This window comes from Hippoglossus stenolepis, chromosome 15 (genome assembly GCF_022539355.2).
Source record: "Hippoglossus stenolepis isolate QCI-W04-F060 chromosome 15, HSTE1.2, whole genome shotgun sequence".
NCBI classification, from domain to species: Eukaryota; Metazoa; Chordata; class Actinopteri; order Pleuronectiformes; family Pleuronectidae; genus Hippoglossus; species Hippoglossus stenolepis.
Genome location: NC_061497.1, coordinates 19,716,730 through 19,744,070, shown reverse-complemented (window position 1 = coordinate 19,744,070; position 27,341 = coordinate 19,716,730). Strand labels below are relative to the sequence as shown.

At 42.8% G+C, this 27,341-nt stretch overlaps 1 protein-coding gene across 17 annotated transcripts; it reads right to left on the bottom strand.

The window, feature by feature from the left end:
* Positions 1-1,013: 1,013 nt before the first annotated feature.
* Positions 1,014-25,751, bottom strand: synj1 (synaptojanin 1). Of its 17 annotated transcripts, none has more exons than XM_035178285.2 (35): positions 25,699-25,751; positions 24,373-24,530; positions 24,117-24,203; positions 23,518-23,785; positions 23,029-23,254; positions 21,943-22,026; positions 21,623-21,700; positions 18,636-18,697; positions 17,074-17,170; positions 15,995-16,170; positions 15,837-15,918; positions 15,571-15,723; positions 14,704-14,869; positions 14,288-14,311; positions 13,613-13,804; positions 13,077-13,161; positions 12,578-12,718; positions 12,300-12,492; positions 11,813-11,971; positions 11,451-11,607; positions 11,174-11,300; positions 10,824-11,036; positions 10,663-10,741; positions 10,331-10,496; positions 10,051-10,230; positions 9,905-9,943; positions 9,422-9,550; positions 9,191-9,229; positions 8,690-8,701; positions 8,280-8,327; positions 7,442-7,483; positions 6,655-6,701; positions 6,358-6,547; positions 5,968-6,275; positions 1,014-4,463 (listed from the first exon to the last, which is right to left on the bottom strand). In XM_035178285.2, the coding sequence occupies exons 2-35, from the start codon at positions 24,494-24,496 to the stop codon at positions 3,465-3,467; spliced, it is 5,172 nt and encodes a 1,723-aa protein (XP_035034176.1). In that variant the 5' UTR covers positions 24,497-24,530; positions 25,699-25,751; the 3' UTR covers positions 1,014-3,464. The 17 variants fall into 17 exon arrangements, with proteins under 17 accessions (XP_035034176.1, XP_035034175.1, XP_035034177.1 ...); XM_035178284.2 differs by having other exon boundaries at positions 25,630-25,734; XM_035178286.2 differs by lacking the exon at positions 25,699-25,751 and adding an exon at positions 25,530-25,680.
* Between the last annotated feature and the right edge of the window lie 1,590 nt (positions 25,752-27,341).

Genomic DNA, 27,341 nt, shown 5'->3' with positions numbered 1-27,341 from the left:
TAATGCTCCTTGAGACTTTTGTGTTTGTCTGGTCATGATACACCTGTGTATCGATTTTTGTGAAGATCGGTCAATGTGAACTCAGGGGCTGCGTTCCAGGGGGCGCTGTTGAGCCATTTTGCCACGCCCATTTAAAACTACTCCAGAATACGTACATTTTCACCACTTTCTAATTTTCTGCAAACTTTGGTAACAATTTGAGCATGTTAAAGCCCTCAAAAAGCCAATTCATTTGCCTGAAAAAAAAAAAATTATCCTTACAATTTCAATAGGGCCTCCTACGGTCTCCTACTGTTCGGTGCTCGGGCCCTAAATACATCAAAAATAATCCAGTGATGAAGTGAAAAGTGTCTTTTTATCTTTAACTGTGGTCAACAGGGTGAAGCTTAGTGTGAGGGAATAACTACTGTTTGATCTTAAATCTGATATAGTTTCTGCAGGTTGCCAGACTTTTGTGGAGGAAAAAAACTAAATCTAATTATATATTTTAGATCAGGAGTCACGTGCACCAGCTTTACTGCTGGGTTGGTTTATAAGACTCAGTTGGTGAAATGAATATGACATTTATATCGAATAAAATATAAAGTTTATTTTTTCACTGTCAACAAAATCAGCAACTAGAATGACACGGAGTAGAGTTCATGACCTCTGCCAAGGCCGGACAATCCTTCACGATAATCTAGTTCTTATGGTAGAATTGTAAAAGAAAAAAGGAAGAGCCTAAATTATTTATTTAAGTTAGAATATAGCCAAAAAAGAAAGTGTAAAGAAATATTCAGGCCCCATAATACAACAAGATACAGATCAATTCAGTGGTTCTGATGCAAAGGTGACCCTGTGTCCATATAAACGAGTCCCTGTGTGATATTTAACCTTTGAAAAATAACATCTAGACCCTAAATTTAAATTAATAAATTAGAAGATAAAGATAAGTGAATCTAAGTACATGATTAGTTTACAAGTGTGTAATATATATGTCGTGCAGTAAAGTGTCTGCAATCAAAACAAAACACTCAGGTCAACGAACATTTATTTTTGCATACATACAACATGAACTGCTTCATACATAACTGTGCAATCAGCTGTGCACTTAAAATATGGAACGTCGGGATATTGACATGAGTCGCAGCGTCATGTTTTCTCTTGAATACGCACAGAATATGTTGAACAACACAGACTCTTATACACTAGGGGGGTTATAGCCATAAAAAGGGACACCGACCTCACAAAAAGGAGCAAATTGTTTCCTATAAAATTTCCTCTCGGAACAGGACGTGACACAAAAGCACTGGCTAGTCATCTACTGTTAATGCAGATATAGATTTTACTCATAATCATGTGATTAGATAGAGCGCGATAAGCATTATCCAGCTGGTGCTTTCTTGGTTCGCACGTTTTATCCTCCGTGAACCATTGAAATGCTTTTAATTAAATCGTTTCTTGAGATTTGAGAAGGGAAGACCCATCTGATGGGTCTTCATCAGCTGCTGTGTGTCGTGTTAGGGAGGACCGTGCTCTCACTGATCCCTTTTCGCTAAACTATTGCTTGTCGTCGTTGTCAACCGAGTGAAGTAGGTGAACAAAGAATTACTGACACGTCACCTTTGACAACACCACACACACACCCACACATACGCACACCTTAAGAATGATTAAGGAATCAGCGAGGCTCTCGAACCAGAGGGAAACAGCTACGGGTTAGATATCACATGTGGAAGAATTTGACACCCAACACTCGGATCACACTCCCGTCTGGAATGTGTGCCGCACGGGGACCTGGGAGCAACACAACAAACAGCCCACTGGAAAATGTTCTCTGGCGATGCATTCAGGGTCCGACCGTACAGTGCAGTTTTTAAGAGTCTGTATACGCAGTGAACTTATAGTCTTCCATTAGCGCTGGAATTCTCACTCAGGTGGTGGGTGCTCTGAAAGGGGAATAAAGTCCTTTGTCTTGTATTGTTTGCTATTTCGCATACAGCGGTGCTTGTTGTCAGCAGACTGGAGAGCAGGGATACGATTAGAGCCACGAGTGAGTTAATACAGAGGCTGCGAGTTCTGAACCTGTAAGCAAATACACAGTGTTCTTATATAAGAGAAGACGTCTGAGGGGAAAAGCTCTGGTGTTCCACAGTTAACCCTGTACACACACTTACATCCAAACAGAAACACTGTCAAACACATAAACGGACGATATGCACCTCAAACACGACACGTCACTTCTCACCACAGTATCAACAATAGAGTATTTAGAGTAAATGTTTTTCGGAAAGTAAAAGCTTGGTAAATGTGCCCTCTTATTATTACGCACGGCGCGTTTCACGCCACGCTCGCAGACTCAAATCTTCGTAGGAAGCAAACACACGCGCACAGACACACGAAGCCCCATTCTCTGAATCTACACTAGCACGGTTTGATGCTTTGGATAAATCAAGGAGGAAGTGGAAATGAGGAAGAAATCCCTCTCATCTGTTCAGGCTATCGTCTTTGTCGTTGTCGTCTTAGCGCACGTACAGCATATCAGTGCATATCAGTTACATTGTGCAAACCACTGATACGGTTATCACAAAAACACACACGCACAATTAGCCAAGAGTTTCCATATTGAAAACGTTAATATATACATAACCACTATGTATAGGTTTTTGATATAGAGCTACAAAATATATTCAGCTAAGCGGAACGGCCTATAGACAGAGTGATGACTGAGTAGAGAGAGAATGTGTCTTGCTATCAGGTGGATGAGCGTCAGTCCTGCGGCAGTTTCACTATGACGCCGAGTCATGCCGCCGCTGTGGCGTCAGCGAGGAGGCAATGACCAAACCCAGTGCAACATAAAGTACATTCATGAAAAAAGCTAGCACACAATGTGACTTTTAACCTGGCCCCCCTCAAAAAAACACATTTACAAGTATTTCTGTGTATCTAACTGCTGCGTACAGCAGCAAATCTACATGACAAAATTGAGAAAGTAGAAGATGATCATCTCCTCTGATGCACAGATCAGTCAGAAATGAGGGATATAAACCGCAGCGTGTTCGTAAATATGGAGGCAACATTGATTCAGGTGGATCCTCGCAGGCGGAGGCGGCGTACTTTACGGCCAGAGACGTGTCTTGATATTGCACAGGTGCTTACACAAATGATTTGTGCGTATAGATATACTTTGTTTAACTGTATACTGTAGACACAGGCACGTCTGCTGCTATGGATACAAATAAACATCGGAACGATTTATATTAAAATAAATGTAAATATTAGGGAACAAGCTAATATCTGTGGGGTAAAGTTGGAACACGCGTCTCATTATTCTGCTCAAGATATAAATCCTTTCCTGTGTTTAAGAAGGGGAATGGTCTGTACTACTTAAATACTGTCTCTTTTGTACATACACACAAACATATACACATTTTGTCATTGGTCTATACATATCTGGACATGCCCTTTACATATTAAGGGGGATCCTATCTTTCTGTCGACTCCCCGGGGAAGAAGCAGCTGTCACTGGGACCCTCTGGGAGTTTGGGGTTAGCAGTTGCAGTTCTGGTAGAGACGGGAGGAGGGAGGGTCGGGAATGCCGAAGGGGCCGTGGATAACCAGTCGGGCTCCGAGTCGAACACAGAGCGAGGAGTCTGAGTTTGGGGCAGAAGGGAATTGGAAGGGACGACGGGGATGTGTGGTGTTTTTGTCGCGGTTGAGAAACCCAAATCATCGTCGAAAGTGACCCACTGCTTGGTTGGGTTGCCTCCCGGTGGAGGAGGTTGTAAGCGAGGGGCAATGGTAGGTGGGATGGAGGAGGGTGGTGCCAGAGGCAAGGCAGGAGCAGGAGATGGGTCGGGGGTGAAGGGAGCCGGGGGTGCAGGACTGAGCATGGATGAAGGTGCAAAAAGGGACATTGTCCCCTGGAGCTGGGAGGCGGGTGCAGCTGCAGGGACCATTGCTGGACAACGAGTGGGAATGAGTGGCTGAGTGAGAGCAAGCATGGGCCTCTGAGGGTTTGATGCCGGGCCTGGACGCTGGACGCTGAAGTCCGGGGTGAGCGAGCGATGTAGCTGTGTGAGCGGACCTGTGAAGGGATTGGTGCTGCTGGGTCGGGCAGGAAGCGACTCAGTCGGGAAGGGGCAGGGGGAGGCACGCAGCGTTTCCTGCGAGCGACTGCGAGACGGGGCCGGAGGAGGCGGTAGCAAGGTGGAGGCAAGTGGCGATGGGGTGGAGAGCGAGGAAGAGGAGGATGAATCGAGCGCTTGCAGGTCTGACAGAGCAGAGGGCTGCAGGGAGAAGGATGAGGGGAGAGTGCTGGAGGAGAATGTAGATGGAGGAACAGAGGGGGGAGCTCGCAGAGAGGAGCCTCTGGTCAGGGACTGGGTGGTGTGCCAGGAGGAGGAGGAAGAGGAGGAGAGGAGTGTTTCGAAGGGGTCAGGCTTCCATTGTGCTTCGTTTTGGAGTCCATTCAGTCCATTGGTCTAGACAGGAAAGAGAGAAAATACCATTACGAATACATTGTAAAAAGATTATTGGAGAATCTAATCTAATTTAACCTATGTTGATAATGCATATTGTTTATCTCTGAGATTAAAGAAACCCTGTGGAGCTTTTTTTTAAACAATAAATCACATTCAGTGCCTCAAACTAGAGATAGATTTTTGGGGGCTGATCTTTTCTGTTTATTCTGTAAAATAAAAGGTTTCCACACTGGTAAACATCAGTTTACCAGTGTGACATCAGTCAACTGAACGCAGGTATATGACTATTTAGAAATTTGAATTGTTTATATTCATGTTTACATCGGTGAGCGGTCCCCCCCCCCCTTATTCTTTGATGGTGCATTTCTGCACGTCTTGGTCAATTACTAACGTTAAATGTCAATCGGTGGCACATGAGAAAGTCACATAGTTCCCTTTAAGAGGGATTTTTGATCACAATGGACACGAAGGTCTAGCTTTGCAACTCATTGGATGTGTGCAGCTGTTTATCTAGGGTGTTTTCTATTTGTGTTTTATGGCTTGTGTGCACACATCACATCAGCATCATCTTCCTCTGGAGTCAGCAGTGAAGTGCACAGAGTCACCCACACACAGCGCAGCCTTGATTTGACTAAAAACAACGAGGACGTGATCTTTAAGACATTGATCCACAATGTCACTGATCCAAAACTCTGCAGGGTGCCTTTAATCTGGCTACTACAAAACAGTTCTAAACATGTGTTGTGTTAACCTCACTAACAACTGGTTTATATATCACAGTGCACATACAAACACTAACTCTAATACAAATGAGTGAAATAATACAAATTAAACAAAATGTCAAATCAAGTCATGAGGTCATTGCATATTTGCTCACATGAACCTCAGCGAGCAGATATGAAAGGACGAGTGAGGGAAACATGGCCGACAACAGACATCACATTTCATCTGTTTTCGTTTTTTTCTTTCATGTCATTTATGGTTTGAAATGTCGACCAACAAAAACAAATAATGCCCCATTCCGTGGTCCTGACACAAAACAACGCTGTAGACTAAAAAACATCCAGGTTAAAATAACGTGCGAGACGTAAAAAACAAATGAAATTCAAACACGAGAATGAGAGAGGAGGGAGGAGGAGGAGGAGGAGGAGGGAGAAGGAGGAGAAGGAGGAAGAGGAGGTTACTGGGTGTATTAACATCAGAGCAGAGACTGTTGTGCTATGGAGGATGAGACGAAAGAGGTGGTTGTAATATCAAGTACCTGTCACCCTGAGGGCTTCTCCGGCTTGTGAGAGAGAGACAAACGTATCAGAAAGACAAAAGCAGGAAGAATGACACACAACCAAGCTCATCTCATGATGAGGCAGAAAAGAAGCTCAACAGTCACAATCCACCGCCTGCAGTTATCATAATGTAGCAGAAAACATCTTCTCTAAGGAGCAGAATTTGAACAGGAACTTTCTTTTTCTTCTAATAATTGAATAAAAAGGAAGTTGTCACTAACCTGTGCAGCTGGGGCCGTCTCAGGCTTGGCGTCATCAGGCGGCAGAACGTGAGAGGAGCGGGAACGTGGTGGGGGTTTGGGAGAGGCCAGACCCTGCGGAGGCCCAGCAGGGGAGGCAGCTGCAGCAGCAGCAGCAGGAGGAAATCCTCCTTTGGGAGCTGCAGCCTGCTGCGGCTGGAGCGGAGCTTGAAGTGTGGGCTGGATCGGTCGTGGGAGCTGGGACTGAACTGAGGGGGCAGGAGGTTGGGGCGGCATTTCTGATGGAGCCTGGGGTCTCACTGCAGGAAGTGGTCCTGAGAGTGGAGGGCCTGAGGGAGGGAACAGAGCAAGAGTTTAAATTCACTGCACCACATGAATTAACATTCTCATAGGGATAATCTTTTCTATTACCCAAAGGCAGGTCAGTGGGTTTCTCCAGGACACCGGTCACAGGTCGAGGGGCTCCAGGATGGGTGTCCGGGATGGGTCGGGGGGCTCCAGGATGCATTTCTGGTATCGGTCTAGGTGCTCCTGGGTGAGAAGGATGTGGTGGGCGAGACTGTGGGGGAATACTGATCACCCCGGCTCGAGGAGGGATATTCTAGAAGAGGAAGAGGGAATAAAAAATTTAAAGACATTTAGAAGTTGGGCAGAAATCAGGGCAGGAATAGTCACAATCCTTTTATAAGGAACAATTTGTAATCTCACCGGTCTGGGGAAACCTCCAGGCGCAGGAGCTCCTGCTGCTCCTCGAGCTGAAAGAGTTAAGACAGAAAAAACAGCGACATTAGCCACAAAAATCCCTCTCTTAAGTATTTATCAAGTCCCAGAGAGAGCCTTGAGGAAAAGCAGGTGCGCTTAGACAGATGGGAAATTCTGGAGACTGAAAAATACCCCAAAAATAGCAAACCACACTTGAAGTCCACTGAAAACCACGGCCCCAACCTATAACAGACCAAATTCCTTTTGCCTGACTTCATTACTAATGATGACTGAAGTCATTCCTAAGCTGCAGAAGGTCTGGGAGAGAGGCAGCCCTTGTTCTTTGAGCCAACTGCTACCACACAACTCCTCTTTTTACGGTTCTCTAACTGAACTCCTCTTTGAGCCTGTGAACATGTTCTCACGCCGCTTAGATGTCTTCATTCTGTGTCACACTTCACCGAACAGCCACCAAATGTAAGTCAACCCTGTTAACCACACACACACTCTTTACTGGGACAAAGGGATTTAGCTAAACACACACACACCATGCAAATGGGTCAGGTGATGACGGGCCAAGTCACCAAAAGGCTACGCAACCAAACCTTATCCTCCAACCTGAGACTGGCTTATTTTGTGTCAGGGGCATGAACACACAACACAGGGTCATCACAGACCCCACATCCCCTCACAACGACTGGCTTTCATGGGACAAATAATGGAGTAACAACCCTTTTGCCTCACGTGGTACGTTGGTGCTAAGTGAGGCTGCGTCGGGCTTTGAGGAACTCACCTGCAGCAGCAGAGGGCCGAGGAAGAGCCGGGCTTTTTGGTCCTTTGCAGCACAAAGGAAACCAAACCACATGACTGTCATACACAGAGTGGGGATGCAGGCGTTCCCCCACGACAACACTTTACAAGAAGCACTAACAACAGCAGATGGTGGTAATAAAGCAGCAGAGCGGTGAAGTCTGAGATGCTGTGAATCTGAATATTTATTTCCTGAGGACCCCCCCCCCATTTAAACCAGTGCATTACTGAGGTGCAGCTGACTTTAAGACCATTTTAAAGTTTATGACAAGACTATATTGAATAAATAAATACATTTCCCATCCAGAATGACAGTGTGTATGAATGAGGTATCATGTTTTTTTTTTTACAATGTTACCTCTAATTAAATTATCTAAGTGATTAAAGAAGCAGTGTTTTGATGCATATCCGCCCTGATATTTGCTTTCTGACCAAAATACAAATGATTGTAATGGTAAAATGCACCTGACACCTGTTTGTTAGGGTTTTATAATTACCACTGAAAATTAAATGTGGTCTTCTGAGTACAAAATTTGAATTTCCTGCAGTGGCACAGTAGTTGTGAAAGTAAATTTGTTCCCCCTGGTCCTTTAACCTCTTACCAACTTATTCTGCATTTAAATAATCTAGTTTTTCTACAGGCTACTAAGCACATCTCTCACACACAAACACACACGCACGGCTAAGGTTGCCCACAAGGATGCACAACTAGTCAGCAGTGAACCATCAATATTAAAACGGTATCAATAACATCGATCACTTGGTGTAAGACTACAGGGATCAGGTGACATTTAAAAACCAAACACCAGCGAGCCAGTTACCTTCACTGCCTCTCCTACCGAGCAGAGGGCTGGGACACTCGCCATAGTCTTGAAGTCAAAGAGGGGAAACGGTATTTTCAAAATAAAATAGAGCAAGAAACAACAAAAACCCCAACAGATCTTACTCTAAAAAACTTTTACTACAACTAAAACTACCAGCTACCGTCAGATATAATAAATTCACATAAGGGCAACACTCTCTTGGTCAGGGACAGTTTACAGTACTCACATACACACCACAGGTATTGAAGTTAATATCACTACAAGACCAGCTACATTTTATCTACAACTTCCATCTCCAGAAAGATAAAAAGGTGACTCATTATGTGATGCACAAGCAGAGCTGGATTCTGAATTCAACCATAAACTGAACCATAAACTCATGAACACACACTTAATCTAACACTCACCAAGTTGAAAAGCTGAGGCGGAACCCGAGGAGAACGCAGCAGCGTGTACAAACATTCAGATGTAGGAGAGGGTCACGTCATTTTGATATTTCAGTGAATAAATACATTTTCCTGCCTGTGTTTTAAAATATCATTCAATCGTTGCAAAGGAACTATTTCTATGATGATGCAGCCGAGAAACAAAAAAGCAGCGTGGTCTGAAATACTCCAGGAAGCTGTCAGCAGTCATACGTATGCGAGGTCAGGTTTCACAAACTCAGGGGACACCTACAGGATATGACGGCATGCAGCTCTGCATGTGGGATATAGAGTTTGCACACAGAGATCGGGTGTTTCATCCAATCAGAAATCCCACAACACACAAAAGCTGCTCAGCCTGAAATGACAGCTTGCTGAATCAGCACTAATGCAATGTGCTTCTCTGTGTGCAGCAGCAGATGGAAAACAGCAGCCACTACTTTGAATGCACATAAACACACAGGTCTACAGCACTGACTTTACCTCCAGAGTTCTTCCTAACTGGAAGAGGGCTCATGCCTCCTTCAGGAATGAGTGGAAGCAGTGGGACAAAGGTGAAAATGTTAACGCATGCCTAAAGTACCTCACACTGTACCATGAGGAAAAATGAAATACCCCCATTTCAGGATGTTATTAATTTGCTCTGATTAGCATTGGAGGAGTGAACTAGGTTTTAATAAACTGTATACACAGTGGTTGACGGTGACTCTTTACCTGAAGGTGGAGGTGGACGTTGAGGGGGTGCTGGTCTGGCTGGAGGTGCATTAGGACGAGGGGGAGGTGCACGCTTGGGCTCCAGGCATAGAGATGTGGGGGCACCCGGCTGGAAGTCAACAGGAGGCCCTGGAATTAAAAAACAATGAAAGAGAAGCAGGTTTACACATGAAAAGGGAGTGGTTCACCTGAGAACAACTAGACGTGTGTGCGATTGCCTAATTTGAGAACTTCCACATTCACGCAATACACAAAAGAACCTTTATACCGTTTCCACTACATTCCAACTTCTCTTGAAAAGTGCATGACTTAATGCCATTAAAGTAAAAAGAAAGAACATTTCTTCACACCGTGTCATCCTCCGGTTTCACCCTCATGCACAATTGTGATTTAAGGAAAGATAAAGCTAACACTGCACACAGTTTAAAACTGCTCTAGTAAACACACTACGAGGCTTCTAACACTAAACACACGTGGAATTACCTGAACTTCCTCTCCTCACTGACGATGGACTTAAATCAGCTTCCATGCATCACAAACAGAGCAGAATTACAGTTTATATTCAAGACCGCAACCCGGACATATGATTGGTCTGCACTTTTAGCCGCCTGATTTCAGGTGTTATTCACCTTGCGATGGTCGGGAGGGTTGCTGTGCACGACTGGGTCTGCTGGGGGCCGATGGTTCTCCGTGGGTCGGGGAGGGACTGGGGCTGCTGTGGGGGGAGGGCAGAGGCGAGGATCCTGCCGCGCCTGCTCCAGGCTGTAGGTGCTGGGGAAGGATCTCCTCCACCTCCTCGTCCACATCACCTGGTGCAGGAGACAAGAGGGCGGGAATTAATAAACATAAACAGGAATACACAGTCTACATTTCTGAGGATAGGGGTTGAGATTACATGCGGCTGCTCACCCTCCATGTCGTAATCATCGTCGCCCATGTCCGTGTCCTCAGCCAGCAGAGTGGAGCTAGCTGAGGTGGGGATACTTCCACAGATCCTCTCCACACTCATCTCCTCCTCCAGACTCTTGATCCAGCCTGAACTCTTCAGACGGATGTCAATCACTTTGCCAAGGACCTAACCAAGAGGTGTAGGCAAGAGAGAATTATTTTGACATAAATCTAACTAAACAGTGTTCCACCAAAAGATAGAGATGGGTACATATTCAATATTTTTAATGTGAAGACTCAGGGGAGCATCTTTAAAGCTTTGAAGTATTTTAGATTCAGTTGTGATGACTTACAGTGGAAGCACTGAGCGAAAGAGCAGCGAGAGCAGAGTAACCTTCCAGGAAAGTCACCCACATCTTCTCCTCGACAAACCTGCACAAACAAGGACACCATCAATGTAGTCCAACGTAATGATGGTCACATACGTCTTTCAGAGTCAGGAAGTCAGGCTCACCTGATGAGGATGACCTCTCCAAACTGAGCAAACTTGTCCAGCAGCTCGTCTATGAGCGTATCGTCAAAGTAGTCGTCAGGGCCGGAGGTGCAGAGCGACACTAGGATGGTTCCGTCTGGAGGCCCCTGCATGGCAATGACATCTTTGTAAACCTGGTGCCGAGCATCTGGGTCGACCTCCAGGATGTCCACGTCCATTATCGCCACCACAGGCCTGAAACCAGACGACACAGAAGGGAAGTGGTTACCTTTGCTTTAGCTCATATGAGTTTTCACTTGACACAGATGTGACAAAGAGAAATGAAACAAAGACAACTTGGTCAGCTCTAAAAATAAATATCCTGTTGTTACCTGTGGTCTGAGGTCTTAAGCTCAGCCCTGCCATAGTACTTCAGAGTGCCGGGGTTCCAAGGGTTGTCTGGATCCTCCTCATTCTCACAAGATGTAGAAGCTGCACCAACTATATTCATCTCCTCAGCTACAAGTAGTGCAAGAAGTACATTTACAGATTAAGTATTCTGAAGTTTTAGTGCTGTGGTTTTTAGTTTTGAGCGATGAACCAAAGAAGGCAGGATCATTTATGCCAGTGTTACAGCGTAGTGAGAGTGACAGTGGCTCTGTGTCTCACCCGTTTTGTCAAAGTTCCACTTCCTCCTCTTCCAGAGTATACGGTCAGTCCAGGCTGGTGTGCGGCACTTCTCGCTAGTGTCATAATCTTCCGAGAAGAGGTCATACTTATAGGTGGGAGCAAAATCTAACTTTCCCTCGATAAAACCTCGGAAGACCTGCGGGAGAAGGGAGTATTTTATTATCAGCTTCAGTTTAAATGTGTGTTTTTCTACTGTGCTTTTATTTAAGACATAATACATACATCCTTTAATTGCTGAAAGGTCTATAAAACCTTTTTTTTTTCACAGATCTCACAGTAATGTGTTTTCTCTTGATACAGTCAGTAGTGCTGTAAATATGCATGTATTCTTCGGGCCATACCAAACCAGCATTCTTCTGATCCAACAACTGGTCTCCAGCTGTCAAGGCTTCCAAGCTCTGCTGTTTGATGAGTTCTTTCACTTCCTCGTTGGGCAGGCTGATGCGATAGTTAAAGTCTCCGCACCAGAACACATAATCGTGCGAGTACAGCAGACGACCCTGGGGGACAAGACAGATGCAGTTAAGCAAAAAGGAGAATGAACAGTTAAGATTATTACGAGCCATGTTTACTTCAGTTTAACACACTAAACACTTCTCTCTCTCTGTCAGCTTTATTTCTTCTGTACACTCCAGCGCCCTGGAGCTTGCATGCTCTCTTTCAGGAGGGAAGATGGTGGAATGTATAAAACTAATTCGACTTTCACCCCTCTGTCTACACTGGAATAGTTCATGTCTGCAAATATGACATCAGTTCCAGGCAATCAATAAAATGACAGTATGAACTTGAGTCTGTGGCCGCTGATGGATGAGTTCATATTATTATTACCATGGGAAAGCTGAGCCTGCGCGTGATCTCACTGTAGTCGTCATTCCTCTCCTTGACCTGTGATTGGCCAGCAGCGAAGTGGGAGCAGACAAAGCAGATGCTGGTGGTGTGGAACAGGAGGCGGATGGCAACACCACCTTTATTGCCTGTGGCTCCGCCCATTCCAGTTTTTACAGTGTCCACGGCCACATCCCTGGAACACAGATCACATGTATTATTACACCTGTGATAACAGTAGAATTCTACACCTTTCTCGAGACAACATGTAGAGGTCATACCTGATGAAGGGCGCATGCTGTGGGCGGATGAAAACAAACAGACACACTCCCACCAGCTGCTCTGAAGCCAGTAGAACGTATTTGTGGTCCCGTGAGATGTTTTTTTGGAGCTCAGCTGCCCACAGCTTCTGGTTCGTGGTGCTGAGACAAGAACAGAAACATGTGTTATAGTGTTGAAATAGTATAATACAAGAAAAAATACAGAACGTCACTGATTTTACAAAAACCTTGGTGTTCTTTTTCAAAACATCGTATCAAAAGAATTCACATCTGGGTTAAGTCATATTAGTCTTGTCTGATCAGACCTCCACAGTACCACTACTGAGTCTGCACATCCATGGACATCATATACTGCTAATACTAATATATTTTTATATAGTTATACTATGCTGGAGCATAGAAAAAATACTTTGTGTACTTTATGTTTGTAAAGGAGAAACATATCAGCTATTGCATTATCTCGTCTGGGTTATTTCAGGCTGGTATCTCGGACACATACCTGGCACTGACGATGTTGCCGGCATTCAGTTCAACCATTTCCTCAAAACCGATGGCAAATATATCTATGGGGTTGGCTTTGCTGTCTGTAAAGAGAAAAAATACACAAGATGTGAACCACATATATAGAACTTCTATTAAGAAAATAAACATAATTCAATTTACATAAAAGCATTTTTTTTTTGGTATTGTTTATTCTGTGAAACAAGATTTTAAAGTTTGGCACATATCAGCAATGAAACATGCTGATAGCGAAGTCTGTAAAAGGCTAATTGGCCAACCAATAAAATGGCTTTTCTGCAAATATTCTACTCTCTAATGGAGGAAATAAGTAAAACATATGCACACAAAAATCTGACACCACAGTTATAAAATATCAAAGTTTCTTTTTAAGACTTCTTCAAATTGAGATGGAAGTGTATCTATAAATATTTCCTAGTCAAACTGAAGATTCATCCCTGCGTCTTTAACTGAACACATTATAGTTGCCCCATGTCACATCCTGTCCACAGTAAACGCAGTTAAATACCAACGTACCCTGGAACTCAGGATGCCCCGCCTTCTTTGGAGCATCAAGCAGCCAGTCGTTGAGCGTCTGGTTGCGGAAAGCAATGCTGCGAAACTGTTTACCCCCGTTCACATTCCAGGTGCCGACACACACCCGGATCTGCTTGGGCATTGTGTATTTATGGTAGTTCTGACACATTCCCAGCAATACCCTTGGGGAGGCTGCAGATGGGAGGAGAGTGCGATTAGAGTGTGAAGTGGTGGAGTGTTTGTGTGTCTGTCGGAAGGGTGGCACACAAGGAAACTACACAAATGGGAAAACATCAAATCAAAACCAATGGGAGAGGGTCCAAACACAAGAGAGGAAGTTGAAAACAATGGTCTGAAATGGGGCACAGGAGGAGGAATATAAATATTCTTATCAACATTTTATCTTTACTTTACCGACGTACAGATAAAAATCAAATAATCAACATTGGTAATGGTTCATTTCACTCTCTAAATTTTCCCAACAAGAAATGTAAACCTCTTTCACTGTTGTAGGAATCTGATAAAAATACAAAAGACAGAGTGTTAAACCACTACCAACGTCCACTGATAAATGAATAAACAATGAGTTGGGAAACACAGATGGAAGGACAAATACAGTGCGTGACAGAGGATGAAAACATCCATCCACCGGGGGCAGTCTTTCAGTTACTATACCTGATTGTAAGACGGGCTCAGTGACTAAGATTGTGCGCAAGAGCAGGAGGGAGAGAAGGGAGAGAAGGGCGGGTTAAACCAGCGCTTGAACAGATAAAGCTAGCAGAGCGGTCAGCAGTAATCTAACTGGGACAGAGGGCCGGCACATGGAGATTACACGTCCCACTTGACGTGCCACAGACAAACCCTCCTGTTTTACAGAGCAGCTTGTGGCTTACAGGGTTACAGACACGCATCAACATATTCAAAAAATGATTCTTCCTTCATGGAGCAAAAAGGAAATTATATTCTTTCCTATTACAATATGTAAAAGCTACAAAAAAACATTTGTTACACTACTTATAAGTAGATTTTGGCCAAATGTCTGTTGAATCCTATAAATAATGTGTTATTCTACACATGTAGGAAAGAATTACCATAAAGACTGGAAGTGGTGAGCAAGGCCCGAGCTTTATCCGCCAAATCACTGTTGAGTGTGGAGCCCAGTCTCAGGATGTCGATCGCCTCTTGCTTAGAACTGTCGAAGAAGTTGTTCTGGATGGTCCTCGTCACAGAGCGAGCTCCGTCTTTCAGCTTCCCAGTCTACAAAACACACACAGACACACACATACACAATAATTAAGAAACAGTTGTTCTAATTATACTTTAGTTGATGTGAATGAGAAACACCTAAAATAGATTCAAGTCATTTATACTCGTGAACCGACCACAAAGGATCAAAACTGCCAGAGATCGATGTGCAACACAATTTGAGTCAATTCCACATGGCACTAATTTGAAATGATCCCTCCAGTTTCAACCAATCAGGACAGCAGATGTGGCCAGTTCAAGCAAATGATACCACAGTGAGAAAATGATGAATGAAATGTAAATCACAGAAGCCTCCAAGGAGCACTTAAGAGTTCCCCAGTAAATATAGATTGCATACCTCATTGATACCTCAAGGGAAATAAAATCAGGTTTTTAGGTGTATACTTATAAATAAAAAGAGGTTCCAACTGTCCCATCCCATCATCATTTAACCCACAGACACTGCAATCAATAATGCACCAGAAACAGACCCACAGCTCAAATACGACATCAACGCACTCGTTAACTTACCAGACAGGTGGGACGGTCCAGAGGACGGCAGAAAGAGACAGCACACGAGAGTTAAGAAACAAAAGCACTCACTTCTGCTCACATAGTAGAAATCCTACATCAAGTGCAGCCAGACAACCTGCTGTGTAATACATGCTGCTTAAAGTGTTGTTATTATGAGTCATTGGAATTGAAAGTAGTACCTTGGCCTTCCCGTCCAGAGCCCCGGTGCCTGCATAGATCTTACTGACGGAATCTCCATTGACCGACCACATGGTCCTGAACACCTCCTGGAACCGGGCCACCAGCTGGGGTTTCTCCGTCAGACTCATTTCCTCCAGCTGCTTCGGCAGCATCTGCGGTTGTGAGGAGCAAAGAGTTAGATGGAAAAACATCCTCACAAAAGACGATGTACTTTGACTGAAGAAATGAAAATGCCACATCTTAGTGCTCAGAGGCAGACTCCTACCTCGAGGGCGAAATAGGCTTGTACACTGTTAGTTCTGTCCAGACAGTCCAGGCAGTTGGTCCTGAGGGTCCCACCCTGAGTCCTGCAAAGACACGTTGAAATTAAAAATAACCCAAACCCTAAACACTTCATATAATATGTTTGTATTTCTTCCTCACCTTGTGATGCCGGACTCTCCAGAGTAATAGAAGAACCCGCACTCGTCTACAAACTTGTTGACGTGGGGTTTCAGGACACTGTGAAGTTTGTCTGCTTTGCCTCCCTTCACATTTTGGTGGTAGTCAAAGTTCACCATCTTCACTGCTCCCGCATGTTCCGACGCCTTTAGATGACTCTGGAAAAGAAAGACGGGAAGAGGACTTAATCCAACAAATTCAAACTCAATGCAAACAATGTTACACAAACATGTTGTGTGTGCACGATACATTGCCTCTACATGAAGCAACATTTTAATTTACTGTTACAAAACCAGTGACTTGAATTTGAAGGAAATCTATGATAATAATCTTTGAACTAGCAGGTCATGTTTTAAGATGAGCTGCTGTTGACATCTGACTTTGCTTCCTGATAGTCATAACTATCTGTTATCTGTGACGTAATCATTATGAAGTGTGCTGCAATAACTACTGTGGACTGTGAAATCTGCTGCCTATATTATATTTATTAATTGTACTTATTTGTCTCAGGTCATTTTAATTGCATGATATAATGTGTGCAATGTGTTATTTATAACTTTTATGCACCAACCAGGACCAACGCTCTTACTTTAATTGTATTTTGTACAATACAATAACAATGAAACTTGAGTGCTACACAATATCTTTTTCGGTGTCTTATACGAGAGACAACATGTGTGACTAAGTAGTAAATGTACTCTTCAGTATTACCCAACAAAGTGGGGTTGTGAATCTCAACAGCAAGTGTTTTGTGACAACTTTATGACCACAGAGGAAAATGTGACCTGACGTGAGTTCATGTTTTTGGGATAACTGATCCCTAGGGAGTGAAAAAGAAAAACTTTGATAGTGTTTGATACGTTAGATCCAGGGACTCTGTCTGTCTTGGGCCGTAGTGTCCACCTACTCAAACGAATTCCTCACTGTTTGCGAGTGTGTGGGTTTACAAAGAGCGCCTGTCCTGACACACATTGTTTGCCGTCAGTGTGTTGTGGACGGATTCGGTCATGTTGGAGGTTAATTAGATGAAGCTGTACATGTCAGAGAATGGCTCCTCTCACCTGGAACGCTTTACTGAGCATGTGTTCTCCTTCCTTACTCCCAAGCAGGTTGATGATCACCTGCTTACCGTACAACCTCCGCAGTGCAGTGAAGTGTCTGGAAAACAAACACAATCCCATAATATGCACAGGCAAGTGGTGAACCAATACATGTTTTTTTCCATTTTAAGCTTAAAAATACTGTACACACAAGACGTCTCTGAATCATCAACAACAGCTTAAAATGCAGTGACGCAGGTTTACTTGTTTTGTAAAGCTACAGGTCTGATAGAACTGAAAGTGGCATAGTGCAAAGCAAGGGTACGTAAAAGAAAATAGTGCCACTCAATCTGGTATAACTGGTTTGAAATACAGTAGATACGTATGTATAGAAAGGCTTAACGAGGAGACATGTAAGAAATGTTGACTGAGTGATCTGAAACACTCTGATGTTGGCTTGCTTTTTTAACATCTGTTAGGAGCAGGAATGATGTGTCATCTCTTGTTACATCAAAGTGTGAAGAAATGATTGATTTGATACGGTCTGACTTGTCTTGACATGTTAAAGAAACAAAAGAAAGTGTGTCAGAAACACGGAGCTCAGCCCTGCAGAGACCGTCCTCTATAGTCCAAGATGTCTGGCTGTCAAACAACCACTAACTGTCTCTTCAAAGCTAGACAGCAACAGACAGCGTGGTTACCGCGAGGCTGATAAGAGCGGCTACAGAAAGGTGATAAGCAGGGCGCTATCAGGGTGTGGCCCAGCGATTAGGGTGATCATCTTCCCTGGAGAGGGCCTGGGTTTAAGCCCCAGTGGCAGTCCATCAAACTAATTACTCTCTGCTGCTGACCCTGCGTCTGTAATGTGTCTGTAGATATACAGTCTCTGGTCTGTAGACAGGGAGAGGGCAAATTCGTGATGAGCTAAAGGGATTCATCCTCAAATGTAACGTGAGGCTTCTTCCAAATATTTGTATTGATGGCTAGACAAGACTTTTTTTTATTGATGGCTATCGGGACATGAGGAGGATTTCAATAAATTTGATAAAAGAAACAACTCACAAACCTTCAATTAGATGCATTGTAATAATAATTTGACTTTCACAAGAGGTGGGCCAGAACTTTTATAAAAGGAACTTTCTGCAATAAACATAAATGACAATTTACTCAGGTCGACAGCTAATCAAGGGCTCCAATGTTTCCTGTCTGTTCCCTGCAATAAACCTGTCTCTGAGGACAAGACTTCAATTAACATTGTCTCATTCAAGAGTCTGGAGAGCTTTTCACTGCTGTAATTAGGGCAGTGGCTGCAGCAAACATAGTATTATGGTGTCTGCTATGCTCTTCTAAGGAGTGGTGCTCAGTTGGAGGCCAGATAAAGCAGCTGGGGACAATGACACACACACACACACACACACACACACACACACACACACACACACACACACACACACACACACACACACACACACACACACACACACACACACACACACACACACACACACACACACACACACACACACACACACACACACACACACACAGTTGTGTCCACATATGACACAAAATGTTTTAATTACCTTTCGAACGCTGGTGCGTTAGCCTCAAATCCCCTTGAGAGTTTGACACGATGAGAGCCGACCTGCAGAGAGGGGGCAGTCACAAAAGACAAAAAAGAGACAAGTCACAAAGTCCTCCGTTGTTACAGATCAGAAGTGGAAAGATGCACGAAAACACATTTTGCAGATGGACAGAAAACCTGGTGATGGAGAATGGATTTGCGATAGAAGTTGAAGTTTTAAACAACGTTTTAACAGCGGAAATGAGACCGTTGAGTCCAAAATAAAGTATGAAAGTGTGGGGAAGGAAAACAGCGACACAGGGGCAGCATGGGGAGAAGTGTCCGTACACATAAAGACACTGAGCAGCAGAGAAATATTGTTTATTATCTCTGAAATACTTCTTCAACACCTTTATTAACATTTTCGAGGGTTTATTCTCCTACATATTCTCTTATTTTTATCGTATACTGACTAAATCAGGACAAACACCACATGACTGCACCTTGACAGACTGAGCAGGACACAAGCCCAAAGGAAACCAGCTCATTCCACACTGCAGGTCCTTACTTGTTCCCTACTCTGTGAAGGGATTTTTACTTCTTTAGGTATTTTTCCTTATTAGGTCTTGTTGTACTAGACCACCTCTCCACACAGGCCACACTCAACTTAACTGACTTAACTTGTCACAACTATGGTCTTTACTGATTTAACACAGGGACCCGTTTGATACCAGGTCTCTGTGCCCCCCCCTCAATGTCACTGACCTGCATCTGCTCAACAAAGACATCAGAAGATAAGATGCAGTGACCAACCAGCCGAGGAGTAAACAGTGTCTCAGTGTCTAATGGTCACTTAGTTACATGTGGAACAGAACACAAGTAATCTAAAGTAAAATGTAGGTATTAAAACACTATAAAAATGTAAAACATATATGCAGGTGATCCGATAAACCTACAGTCTATTCCCATTAGAGTCTATCTGGGTTTAAATACATCCCACCTGAGGCAACCTTCAGATTGTGAATTACATTTGTTATCTTGTTTATTGCTCATCACTTTTCTCCTTGATGCATCAAGCTTCAATAAACCCTGCAAACACTTGGACATTGAAACAAGAAATTTAATAATTATCTAAACCTAGATATCATCAGGGGGTTGAAATATTCAGCCAAAACAAAAACTGAACAGACGTCAGGTTGCAACGTCATCATCGTCTCAACGTGCATTGAATTTCAGACAATAACTGTATTACGTAATATGAAAACTTGCTTTTAGGTTGCATTTATTACTGTTAGGGCATGAATTTGTGCTTATTAACCTTTAAATGTTTTGCCAGTCTGGTTGTTTTGTGATTTAGCTGCAACCTGCACATTGGTTCAACCAGTGTCATGTGAGAGGTTGAGCCATAAACCTGCTATTAACCCCTGTGTTGATGAAATGTCAGCAAGGAATGCTTCTGCTTAAGACATCTGAAGATCTCCCAAAAACTCACAACGTTCCCTCCACACCCATCTCTGCTTGTGGACAACCCTCCCTTCTTTGATTTATCATCTCCATCATTTAAAATCACCCTTTCTTCCTGTCAGACTATTACCAGCTAAATGAAATCCACAGCCCTCCTGCCCCATTCTGGCTCTGTCGGCTTTTTCTCCGACTTGACTTTCCTTTCTCAAATCTCTGGTTTCTGTCTTTGGTTATTTTTGCACTGTGCGCTTATATTTCCCTCTGCTTCGTATTCATCTGCTTGAATGTTTGTGTGTGCCTATTCTGGCGAGGCCCATGTTTGGCACGGCTTAACAATTAGCTCCATGCTTCTGCCATTTTGTCAGTCCTTCCCATCTCTACTGTCATGCATGTCGATGCATATTTAATAACTTCCTGAGATGGCATCGGAAAGGACTCAGGTTACAGCTGTACACCTCAGACCAAAAAAACCACCCCCAGCTCAACATATTTCACCCTATCTTACTTTGATTGATCTATAATATTAGTATTTATTACCCATGTATTTGAAGGTTTGTCCTTGAATCTGTAAATGACTGACTGATGCCTCAAGTTTTCATTTCCAACCAATTAAATATTCCACTGATGTTTTATTTTCTCCAAAACAACCATAGAAATAATTAGATTTTATTCATCAACCAGGACTCTAAGTGTGGGCAATCCTACCAGCTTATTGATTTACATCTTTCCAAACAGGGTTTTAAAATACTGCACAAAAGAAATACAGTTAAGATTCAGAGACTAGTATTTGTAATCTACACTAACTGTTTAAAGATCAACGACTCTTCTGGATAAAACTATCCAAGCTATCGGAAACTATCTTGCTCAGCGAATGAATTGGAGAGAACGGCGAGGAGCAGGTAAGCCTACAAGCAGTCGGTAGAGGGGGAGAAGAGCTACAACAGTGTTGTAAAAGCAGGAGGACTACAGGTTGGTCTGAAAACAACCCCAAACCAGCTACCCTTTGTTTGAACAAAACCAAAGTCCTTGTGGACTGAATAGGTTACTAATATGACCTTGACTTATTCCTCTACATGATAGAACATCTCCATCCATCCTTATTATGTGTTTACACCTATCCAGTTGTCAGGGGAACATTAATAGCCTCAGTGAAGGGAAGTGGTTTGGGGATGTTTTCAGACCAGGCTCTCACCTGACCAAAGAAGTCTGGGAGCTGAGGAAAACAGAAAAATGCCCTTTACAAACCTCTATATCTATGATTAACCTTAACCCACGTCTGATCTAATCCACCAGTCTGTGCAATGTCAGGACAGGAGAAAGAAAATCCCAGTGATGGTGTGTGCAGTAAATGGATGATCCTAGTTCTTACTGTAAAGCTCTAAATTGGTATTTTCTGGACAGGAACTACATATGGAACCTGAATAAAAAACCACAATGGGCAAGCTTTAGTTTTCATCCCTGTTCTTTGGCATTGCACAGAGCAACACCCATCCGCAGTAAAAAAGCGCCAGCACCACACAGAGCAAATAAAGAGGGTTATACCAGGTGGGGGTTTTCATCCGGTCCACTAAGGTTCCGATTCTCATTCAGATGCAACAAAACACCCTTAATGGACTTTTTCTGAACACAGCATGGACAAAATGTGTTAACATAGTGTAATTACACTGTCTTAGCAATTAGAAATTATTGTTTTTTTTATCCTTGTTTGAGGGAATTCCACAGGTTTCATCAGAGTTCAGTGTTTACACTTACACTATGCACACAGAGTGAGTCTCAGCTATATGACATTAAAGCGTTTCATGATTTTCTTGATATATCAGAATCCAAGGCTGGCTATGTGGAACAGATTTTGTTTTCATTACCTGGATTCCTGGCTGTTCCCAGAAAAGAGGAATGGACCCACGGATCTGTATGAAGGAGGACACTCTGTCATCCAGGAAAATAACCTGTGATAGAGAAAAGGAAAGAGGGGTCAGGTTTATTTACGACGTGACAAAACATCTTTTCGTAGAAAAGAAATCACTAATTTGAACAGTTGGGATACAAAAAAAACCCACATAGCTTGTAATAAAAATATATGAATCTTGAAACCAACACAACTAACCACCTAACCAAAGAAAAAAGAAAGTGACAGCAGACTAAAAACCATAGGGAAGTGGCAACATGTGAATTCCTCTATGAGAAGAAAACACATCACAAACCTTCAGCACCTCACAAAACAATGCAATCCAACACAAAAACCCTGCAACAGCTGCCACAGTTGCGAAGCTTATAATGTTAATTTTCTATTCAGTATTGACACTGAACCTGTGGTAGTTATTTAAAAACACAAATTTTGGAGAGTTGTGCTATATTACACTGAATTGTGATCGTAGTAGTTTCAGTTACTGCACCCCACCTGCAGCTTCCTGTTACTTTGCTCAAACAGGAACTTCAAAAAGGGAAAATGTGAGTGACTTATTTAGTCATTTTCCACAAAGAGTAGAAATGTGAGCTTTCATAGCCACATAAACATGTCTTAGGCTAAAAAAAAAATACTGACTGATGGTATTGTTGACAATGCACCTATAATTATAATTGCTAAACAAAATTAATTTACAGTGATGGTACACGTTGTTAGAGCGAGACTGTTTCCCCACAAGACATCCACCAGATTTGCTCCTGACCAGTCAATAGATAACCAGTATTTAAATAGAGTGTATCAACCAAGGTCATGGGACTCGATGAACAAATGCATACGATACATTATGTAAACATTAAACTGCCTGAAGCTTTTCAGTGTGTTTGTCACTGTCTCCTGCTCTGTGTTCAGTTTGTCCTGCTCTGATTGGCACTGGATGAACAAAGAAAATACCAACTATAATCTACTAAACCTATTGGCACTGCTGCATCGAAGGGATTTATTACCACCAGAGACACCTAATAAAACAGTACAAGGTCTTATTCACCTGTTCAGTCTCCACAAAGTTGGCGACCTGTCCATCGTCGTTTGTTCCCCGGACATTAAATCGCGTGCCGGCTCGCTCTGAGCTGAGGCGGGAGAAGATGCAGGCCTTGGCCTGTTTGTGACCTGCATAGATGGTCCTGATCTCCACACCGCCGCACATCAGCCTCAACAGCCAGTCCTCACAGTTTACTCCGTAATGTTTCAGGTGCAGGTGAAGAGACTGGTTCCTTTTGATTCATAAAGAGAGAAATCAACAGTGAAACACACAAACAAATTCAGTGTGAACTGTTCATTTTCACACCTTAGCTGCAAATCCCACAACCCCCACGTCACACTTTCAGAAGAATTCACCACAAATGGAAGACTGGGCAAATTGCAGAACGTGTATTTCTTTCATATCTACAGCTTTTGGTATTTTACAAGTCAAATGCTTGCCTGATCGTCTCAAAAATACTGTTACTCTGAAACATTAATCAATTCACGTGCTTACCAAAAGAAGCGGTTGTCTGTAGTATCTTCTAGGATCCTGCGACGTGCATTGAGACTCAGGTCCAAACTGACTCCAGTGGAAGACCAAGCAAAGTAGAAGTGTCCTGAGTTCAGGACCTTTCGCACCTCAGCGATCCGGTCCTCGTCTCCTGGATCATTCTTCAGTGATATAAAGTCTGTCTGTGTGACCCTGAAAACCTCAGAGTCCTGCACCTTCCCCACAGAGCTACATCCTGTCACCACCACCAGACTGTGGAGCATGGAGTCCCCTGCAGAAGTAAGGTGGAGCATCAGTTTAACCCCTAATGCATTAAAAATACAATCAAACCTTAAAGACAAGAAACAATAGTGATTTTCACAAAATCCCCAGCCAGTCAAATCTCAGCCATCTATGAGACTATGAGCTTTAATCTTTCACACAGCTTTTTCAATGTTGTGATAACAAGAGACTTCAAGGTCACGTGGAGGACAGCTTATGAGTAACCAGTGACAAGCCTTCGCAGTCATACATGAACCTAGGGGTCAAATCCGGGGACCAGACCCAGAACATTTCTGAGGCAACAAGATGCAAAACATAGAGAAGATGACTCTGCAGCTTACCCAAGTTTAGGCGGAGGACGCCCAGGATTCCATAGGCGTCCACTATCTTGCTGTAGGTACTTTTAATGGCCTCTTTCTCTGCTGCCGCTAAAAGGTAAACAAAAGTGACACATTATTAGAAAATTCACGGGAGAGTTCTTCCTGAAAGTTGAAGCTAAATGAAACCTGGGACCTAATCATAACACCAAAGCACATCTAGACTCACAAACTACCAGAGTAGTCTTATCACACATGACAATCAGACAAGATGCCTTACACAGAACAGCGACGGCCCCCGATTCAAACATGAGACATTCTTCCCTGGTCCTTGTTTCCACTAGGACACTGTAAGGGGGCGGGTCCAGCTTGTGGTAAATGCGATATCCCTTGCTGAAAGCCATTGTTGATTCAGGATGAAAAAACCTATGTTATGACCTGGAAACCAAAAAACAATAAACGACAGCAGATCAGACAGGAGACAATCAAATCAGACACAACATCTGTAACATGATGGGGAGGAGACCAAAGAAGTGATTATAGGGTGTTTATAGAGTTGTCATGGGGCTGGGCGATAAAACCATAACAATAATCATTGCAGTAACATTGTTAAAAGGTTTTGTTGTTTGTCATAAAGAGTTTAAAACCACAAACTTCACTCGAGAGCAAAAAAAAGAGACAAATCTGAAGCTCAAACATCTTAAAACTCAAAAGAAACAACAATTTTAAGAACTAAACCTTGTTTAGATATTTGCTATAGGACTAATGCTTTATTATTGTCCTATTAATAATAATAGTGATGATTATGATTGTTAGAAATTTAGATTTGATATTGCCTAGTATGAATTTATTTATCTTTATATTCAAGATATTACAGTTTTAATCAGATGCAAAGGTATACAAAAATAAAGTCCCTTCACTTGCACATCACTCTTACTGCAGTTTACACATTTGGGGTTTTATTTCATTTGTTTTAATGAATAATAACGAATCGTGCAGCTAATAGGAAATCAGTTTCGTCTGGCCCAACACGGTGGGTGAGAGAAAACAAAAAAAAAATTGCGAAATCAATTTCGATTGCGGAAGTCGCGACGCACACCACGAATGAATCTCAATAATTTAAAAAAGTGAATATCGCAGGTGAGCAGCTGGAGCTCAGCGGGCGACGGACGTTCCTTAGGCCGGGGAACATCATCCATCCTGGCACCGACAGTCACGACTTCCCCCGCCGCAGCTCCCGCTCACCTTCTACCCGCCTGCCCGGCTCTGACGCTGGGCGGAGAGAGACGAGACACTCCGCTGCGACGACGACCCGGTGACACAGCGAAAGCAGCTTGCGGTGTATTTAACGTTAGCTGGAAAACGTTAGCTAAGCTAGCTACGTTAATCACAGGGACGGCTAACGCTCGCTAGCTTGTGTTGACGGTCGGTACCAACCTGCACGTCCGGGAACATAAACTCCTCACGTTCCGGGAAGAATACGTCTAATACACGCGGACATTTATAAACACATGAACACGTGCACGCGTTTTTTTACCAGGTTTATCGCACAGTTGCGTGTTGGGTTTAAATCACAGGAAGGTGGAGATGATGGACGCCTCCTTACCGTCTCCCCCCGCCGGGTTGGTTGTGACTCCGCCGCTGTCACAACAAAATCCCTCCCGGTGTGTTGGGGCCTAATGGTACATTCCGACGCAAGGCACGCCCACCTGACGTTACCGTAATATTTATTTATTTATAAGTTTGTTTCATTCATGGACCTGACAAAACAATTCAAATACAAACATCATATATTTCAAATCTTGAATGAAAAGGAGCAGAAAGAAGAATAATCTTATAGAATCTGCGCCTCTTTAACAACTCATTGTCATTGTTGTTGTGTTTTTATGTTCATATATACATACTTTTGCATAAATATTTATATTCATACTTCTACATATTAGTTAAATGTTTGCTTAACCTTGTTCTGCTTTGTTGTCCTTGTTTTTTTGTTTATTTGTCTATTTCTGTACGTTGAGAGCAACGGAAAAAACAGAGTCAAATTCCTTGTATCTGTACACATACATGGTCAATAAAGCTGATTCCAAATTACATCCCTCTATTAGTTCCTAAGTTACATTTCATTTTTAACCATTCAAAGAAACTCACAAAATGATTTACCTGACACAAAAAACAAACCAGAACAAAACTTAATTAACCCTTTAAAGGTTCAGTGTGTAGAATTTAGTGACATCTAGTGGTTAAGTCGCATGTTGCAGCTGAATAACCCTCAACTCACCCTCCTCATCCAAACATGAAAGAGAACCAGCGGTAGCTTCAGTTGTCATAAAAACTCAAAAGGTGTTTAGTTTGTCCAGTCTGGGCTACTGTAAAAAACATGGCAGCCTCCGTATAGAGGACCCGCTCCTGATGTAAATATAAAGTATTTAAATATAAAGGGCCCATTCTAGGGTTAAGAAAACAACAATTCATACAATTTAGATGAAACACACTTGTGAAAAGATCAGAAGGATTATTTTATATAAAATTTCTGCCATTGGATCTAAATCTTACACACTGGACAGTGCGATGTATTAAAATTACTTTAATATTCAGAATCACAATCAGATGTGGGTTTTATTGTCCAGCAGGTTTACACCTACAAGGAATTTGCTGTGGTCTATCTTTGCAAGAATAAATATAAGAAATATATAAAAAATAGTAAAAAAAAAGAAGTAATAATACTGACAAAATACTATAAGCACCAGGGACTTTGAAATACGTTGTAGATCAACACTAGAGACTGGAATGAGTAAAGTACAGTTAGTCCGTTATGTGCAGTCCAGTCATAGGGTCCCAGCCCTTTCTGATGAGCTAGTGTTAACATTTTACCAGTTTCATTTCACAAATACACGTTTCATTTGCGTTTTGTTTTTAGGACAGTGCGATAGAGGCTTGATGAATGTCTCCTTAACATTTCTCCCTGCCTGGTTGTGACTCATATTCTGCTGCTGTTTCAACAAATCCCCCCCAGCGTGCAAGTATAATGGTACATCCCGACCTCCCGACGCAAGACACGCCGGCGTGATGGTACCGTAATACTTAGTAAAGTGACGGCGCACGCTTTTATATAAAGATAACTGACGCGTTTATATCGCACAAATAATTCACATCTTCAGGTAAAACTAATAAAAAAAAACGTTACGTGTGATTTGATTCGATGTTAATAATAAAAAAAAACGGTCGCGTTTTGGTGTCAGAAAATGCACA